This window comes from Ctenopharyngodon idella, chromosome 8 (assembly GCF_019924925.1).
Source record: "Ctenopharyngodon idella isolate HZGC_01 chromosome 8, HZGC01, whole genome shotgun sequence".
NCBI lineage: Eukaryota > Metazoa > Chordata > Actinopteri > Cypriniformes > Xenocyprididae > Ctenopharyngodon > Ctenopharyngodon idella.
In genome coordinates, this window is record NC_067227.1 from 22,639,833 (window position 1) to 22,646,425 (window position 6,593).

At 36.4% G+C, this 6,593-nt stretch overlaps 1 protein-coding gene across 1 annotated transcript; it reads right to left on the reverse strand.

Moving 5' to 3' along the window:
- Positions 1–271: 271 nt before the first annotated feature.
- Positions 272–3,932, reverse strand: ptgesl (prostaglandin E synthase 2-like). The gene is made up of 7 exons (XM_051904215.1): positions 3,566–3,932; positions 3,246–3,440; positions 3,094–3,149; positions 2,590–2,742; positions 2,272–2,472; positions 2,061–2,178; positions 272–1,333 (listed from the first exon to the last, which is right to left on the reverse strand). The coding sequence occupies exons 1-7, from the start codon at positions 3,857–3,859 to the stop codon at positions 1,124–1,126; spliced, it is 1,227 nt and encodes a 408-aa protein (XP_051760175.1). The 5' UTR covers positions 3,860–3,932; the 3' UTR covers positions 272–1,123.
- Positions 3,933–6,593: the final 2,661 nt, after the last annotated feature.

The following is a 6,593-nucleotide window of genomic DNA, read 5'->3' on the forward strand; positions in this document are numbered from 1 at the left end:
GACTTGATAAGTGTGTTTAACGCCCAATGAACCGAAGCTTATTGGGCTTCTATGACAACGACGCGTTGCTATGTGCAGGCACCTCCTTCTCTGGCATTTTTCTGTAAAATTGTTTAATAAAAATATCGGCATAAACAGTATGATGACATGGTGACATTTGAATGAATAGTTTGTGTATTTCAAGTTTTAGGAGCTTCTTAACTGACACGCATTCTCTTTGTTTTGATTTTAAAAACATGACAGGCTACAGACAAGCAAGCTGACAACCATCTGCTTGAGATTTTTAATTTATTTCCTTGACAAATATTTATCACTTTTGACAAATCAAAAGATGATGCATAGACAAATGCTCTTGGTTAAATGGACCCTCCGAATGTCCATAACAACTTTCACATAACCATTAATCAGTAAGATCACATTTTAAGTTAAACCCCTTGAGAACCCAAGGTTGAGAAATATTAATATGAACATTCAGTAAACCACAGATTTGAAGGTCACTGCAACCTCAAGATTGGACGTTTATGAACCAGAGAACAGTAAGCCAAATGGAGGTAGACAGAAGCATCGATCTATCAGGGCTGAGCTCATCTGCTTAGGTAACCTAAATACCACTTGATGAGAGTGGCAGAACTCCAACATCACAAAAGGAACAAAACCGCAATTCAGAAGAACAAGAAAGAGCAGCATATGCTAAAATGAACCGTTATATGTTGAAAAATAGACCAGATCACCAGATTATACATTTGTTGACAACCTGTTATTTAAGCCCACAAAGATGGAGAAAAATGGATGGTTTCAGAACAATCCCTCTATATCCCATTCGCAATGTCTGTAGATCATATGAGGTTGTTTTACTTTAAACAGCTTTTGGCTCAGGTTGCACTTTGCTTTCCAATGTAAAAGAAATACAGAAAATCAGTTGAGTAGTAAAGCAAATCATGGAGAGAGAGAAAAAAAAAGAAAAAACAGGAAAAGCATTTTATGCTATTTTGGGCATGTCTTTGCTGATCTATTCAAATGAAATAAATTCTTAGCTCAGTGGTTATAGTCCAAGCAAAGAAAGAATGGAAACCAGTTTAATTACTGGAAAAAATAGTCTTTTAAGATTTGCATAACCATTACGCTACCAACAGATGGCATCAAGCTTGGTTTTTAAAGTTGTGCAGGTATCAAGTGCTTCAAGTTGCTGTAGTGATGACAGAAGCTTCGATTTTATGGCACTTGTTGTGCGACCTTCTGCATACGCCTGGTACCAGTTCTTCACCTTGGTATGTTCCATCATATCATCAAATGCCTGAAGGCCTTCCATAACCCTCAGAACACCAAACACGGCCTGTGTTGAAAACACAAGGTACAAGAAGGTAATAATTTCAGCACAGTACAGATAATTAAATATGCCAATAATAATAAAAAAAAGCAAAAATAATCCAATTCACATTCCTCATGCAATTGTGACACTGGAAAAAATATACACTACTGTACACTAATGTTTGAGGTCAGTAAGACTTTTTTTAAAGAAATTAATACTTTTATTTTCTTTTCTTAAATTATTCAGCAAGAATGTATTAAATTGACCAAAAGTGACAGTAAAGACATTTATAATGCTACAAATTATTTCTATTTCAAATAAATGCTGCACTTTCTATTCATCAAAGTGAAAAAAAAAAATGTATCATGGTGTCAACAGAAATATTAAGCAGCATGTCTTTAACATTGATAATAAGAAATATTTCTTAAGCACCATATCAGCATATTACAATGATTTCTGAAGGATCATGTGACACTGAAGACTGGAGTAATGATGCTGAAAATTCAGCATTACCATCACAGGATTAAATTACATTTTAAAATATATTCAAATAGAAAACAGTTTTGTTGTAAATTATTATAATTTTTCACAATATTACAGTTTTTACTGTATTTTAAATGCAGCCCTTGTGAGCATCTTTCAAAAACATTTATTTATTTATTTTTTTAAATCTTACCGACCCCAAACTTTAGAATGGTAATGCATTTTATATATATTTAATAAAAGTTTAGACTGAGAGAGAAACACATACCAGATCTGCAAGGTTGGGTTGATCACCTCCCATGAATTTCTTATTTTTTCCAATGGCTGCCACCCAATCATTGACGGCCTTGTAGAGATCTTTCCTCACATCATCTTGCAGATGGTGTCTGTGCAGTAATGAGGAGGTTAAATTTTTAATATCAAAACATTTTTGACAAATATCTTCATTATTTACTAACCAGCTTCCCCCAAAAACATACTTATTTTTCAATCTCTTTGAAATGAACCACATGGCAGCAGCTCCGAAATACTTAGCAAAGAAGCCCTCAATGGTGCCAAATTTGCCTTCTTGTACAATGTAGTCAAAGGATGCGAGGGCTTCGGTCGGCGTGCGGTAAACATTTGGGGAAATTAGGTGCACCAGCCAATCGTCTGCCCACTGCCGCCATTTAATCTCCTCTCTGAGCAAAAAAGTGTAAGTGAGATATGAATCAAGCTTCTTAAGGTTAATACAAACAAAATCATGTTTGACAGTAAATTCAATAAAAAAAGACTAATAACACAATCAATATCTTTACTTTCTGGTGTCTTTTTCAGGATATAGATGATCAGCATCCGCGTCACGCACCATGACCCAGTACTTATTGCCAAACTCTATCACGTCTTTCCCACGGTCATTCTTTGCCTTCATCTCAGGATAAAAAGTGAGAATCTCAGATATTGTTTTCTCCCTAAAAGAAGCAGAGAATAGACAATAAAATTTGCATTTACATTTACATTTATTTGCCTAACAATTTTTTATCAGCAAAGCAACTAGCACAAAAGTGAAAACAGTGCTGAAAGGTTCAGTATCGAACAATGGCAATCCCCTACATCTTTAAGATAAAAATCAAATGTCAACTCAATATCGTTTATAATAATCAAACTTTGTTTACTGTCACAATTTGAAAACCCCTTTTCTAAATGAATATAATACAGAAATATACCAAATGTTAATGTTAAATATAAAGTCATCATAAAATAAATTCTATCAACAACATCCATGTAAAAATAATAAAGAGTGTCAAGCAGAAGATACTCACTTGCTGACCAGGTATGTCTTCAAAGCACTAATAATTACAGAAGAGTCATTGAGTTGCTGTTGAAGAAGTAACAAAGAGAAGGACTTGATGATCTGAAGCATCTTATACTATCCATCATAATCAGGAAAGACAATATCCGAGTATCTACATACCACTGTCTCGTTCACCATCAGGATGGGAACTTTTCTGTAAGTGGACCACTTGATCTCCTGTCGCATAACAGGATTGACCTCCACAATTTTATATGGCAGACCATGATAATCCAGGAAGGCTCGCACCTTGCTGCAAAACGGACAGGTCTTATACTGATACAGAGTCAACTTAAGATCTGTCCCCAGCTCAGGTGCCTAATCAAAACAAGTTAACAAAACCAAGGTGAGCAGACGAACCCAAAAATTACATTCACTTTCTATAGTTGCATGTCAAAAAAGTGCAGGACATCCAGGAATATTGCACATAGCTGAATATTTACATTTGCTTTTTCCTCTGCAAGGTGACGCTGAAGCGTGAGTTTGATGGTCTGGTACAAGCCGAAACCTCCACCGAGCAAGAAGGCGCATCCCAGGACTCTGCCACTGCCACGCACCGGCGCAGCGAGCAAAAGTCTGGATCTAAATCCCGCACCGCCGGTACCGTAAGCTCTTCCTTGGCATCGCATGGTCATTCTCGGCACTAATGCTACGGTGTTTGTTACACGGCATTTCGGCGTGTCTAAAACTAACCGACCGACCTTACTAAGTGTTCTCGCACAGGCCGCCGCCATCATGATTTTACATAAACTCCCACAAGTCTACGGCAAGCGTAATGACAGCTGAACATTATAGATAAATGCTACAAGCTAATGTAGCTAAAGTTTACTTCCTCCAGGGGGCGCGTGGGGCTCAAATACAGAATCCAAAATCTCAGAACATTTTTTGTCTTATTAGAGATATTTGTTTATATAATATATACGAGTTTATATATCCATTTAATTGAAATACATAAAAATATCATCACATAATAAATAAATATCTCCTTCAATAATCTCAGGGGTCAGGGGTCATGCACTTGGGTCTGTGCCTATGCAGGCAGCCTCATACCAGCAGAGTGCGATTTGTGTTGTGTTGTGACATTCCTCCCATAACCATCATTAAAATTTTGTGTGACTTGTGCCACAATAGACCTCCTTTTGGCTCAGACTAGATGGGATAGCCCAACACCTTGTCGCTGGTTTGTGGTTTGTCCCTCATTGGACCGCTGTTGGTAAATTCTCACCACTGCTGACCGGGAGCAACCCAAAAGCCTCGCAGTTTCAGAGATATTCTGATCCAGTCACCTTGCCATAACAATTTGGCCCTTATCAAAGTCGCTCAGATCTTAATTCCTGCCAATTTCTCCTGCATCCAACACACTGATTACGAGAACTGATTGTTTGTTTACCATCTAATCTACCCAGACCTTAATATGTGGCCTTGTTAGATGATCAACGATATTCACTTCATCTGTGACTGGTCATAATATTTTGGCCCATCAGTGTATATATATATATATATATATATACAGTCAAACCAAAATTTATTCAGACACCTTGAACATTTTTTATTCATTAATACAGTTTATTCACTATAAAAAATGGTAATAAAATATGACAATATTTCAAAGTTAAACTGTGTCAGAAAAAAATTATTCTTAATTATGTCAGATAACACTTAAGCAAAACATGGTCAGGTCAAAGTGTCTGAATAATTTTTGGTTCCAAATTTTTATAAATTTTACTGGTAGCCCACTGTATGAAAAAGTACTGTGCAAAAGTCTTAGGCCACCATTAGATGTTGTTTTAGCAATGGTACAATGAACATATATAATTATTTCTCAGTCTCTTTATTAGAATATAACCAGAAAATACAGTAAATTTGTATGCAGTATTAAAAAAACAACTTCTATAGGCTAAAGTGGCAAGTATTTAGTGACCTCCCCGTACACTTGAGCAATAGCAGGAACCTGGCTCTCTTAAACCTAAATGGAATTTAAAAGGACTGGAAGGCCAAGAAAACTTTCAAAATAAGATGACAAGTTTCTCAGATTTTCTTCTTTGAGAAAATGGAAGAAGTCCAGGAGGTCACACTAAATACTGACTTTTGCTTAAAGAAGCCATTTTGTACATTTTGTGTGCACATTTCCTGTATTTTCTGTTTGTATCATGATAAAGACCTAAAAATAAATATGGATGGTCAAACAATGCTAAAACAACAGAGCTGGTGGTGGCCTAAGACTTTTGCACAGTACTGTATATAATTTAATTTTTTTTATTTTTATTTATTTATTTATTGAAGTTGTTTGGGGCCAACAGAACTACGCAATTTGTAATCTGCCCTATTTGCTTATAGTGACTCTTATTTGAGTTCCAGTTCCACAGAATTCACTAGCAACTATTATGTAATGTGAAAAATAGCTGATTCACAATTTTAAGAACCCTGTTAACCAGAATCAGACACTGGAAAAACATCTACTGTAATACAACTAAAGATAGCAATATATATGTTTGCTTTCAAAAGTATTTCACCAGAATACACAGATATTTTAGAATTGCTGTCAACACATGCTCTGACGTAGTTACAGTATCTACCAACAGGGTCTTGGCCATGTTAACCAGCCAAGACTTTGACCCACAGTAACCATTTTAACAGTTCTTTTCTGGATATTTACTAACAAATGATTGATTTTGAAGAATATATTTACTAACAAATGATTGATTTTGAAGAATACATCACATGTCAGCACTGCTTTCACTCATTCTTTCCCCCCCCTATTTCTAATTCACTCTGTTTCCTCATTGTGTATGTGTGTGTGTGTGTGTGTGTGTGTGTGTGTGTGTGTGTGTGTGTGTGTGTGTGTGTGTGTGTGTGTTGTACTGAAATGGAAACGGGCAAAAGGAAAATGTACTGCGTCAGAAAAAGGGGAACACAACATTGTTTAACTGATGTTATAAACAAAGGAAAAGCATTTAAGAATGTGCAGACAGTTGTTTACGGCATATTACAATCGATGAGTTATTACACAATAAAGAGGATGCAGAATTCTTGTGGCATCCTCTTAAGCAATAGGATATATGTCACTGCATGTCTCACTGGTCTCACAAGGTCTAATAGTTACAGCTATTGCCAATGACATATATTGCTATATTACCACATAACAGATTTATCTTGCAAGACTTGTGGAGGTAACTTTTGGATGCCTAGAAATTATATATTTCGTAACAGCAGAGAAGCTATGTTCATGCTGCTAGAACAGTCTGCTTAAACATGTGGTTGTTAAGGTACAGCCCTTGGAAAATTTATCTCGACAGAGAAGTTTCCCATCTACGTGTAACTTTTCTTCAGGATTCCATTGCCAGTGTCCTGACGCTGACTGGAACATTAAAGTGAACAGCTCCAACAGTTCCTCTCCAACACCACCCTGTCCTGCCTTTGTGTGGAGTTGGATCTCTGAGGGTTTTCAGACAGAAGCTGTGCTTCCTTCCT

Excerpts from the sequence above, each read along its gene's own strand:
- ptgesl (XM_051904215.1), bottom strand. The coding sequence starts at position 3,859 with ATGATGGCGGCGGCCTGTGCGAGAACACTTAGTAAGGTCGGTCGGTTA. Across the intron at positions 2,179-2,271 it reads TCAAAGAGATTGAAAAATAA|ACACCATCTGCAAGATGATG; the intron begins GTATGTTTTTGG and ends ATTACTGCACAG. Across the intron at positions 1,334-2,060 it reads AACCCAACCTTGCAGATCTG|GCCGTGTTTGGTGTTCTGAG; the intron begins GTATGTGTTTCT and ends TTTTCAACACAG.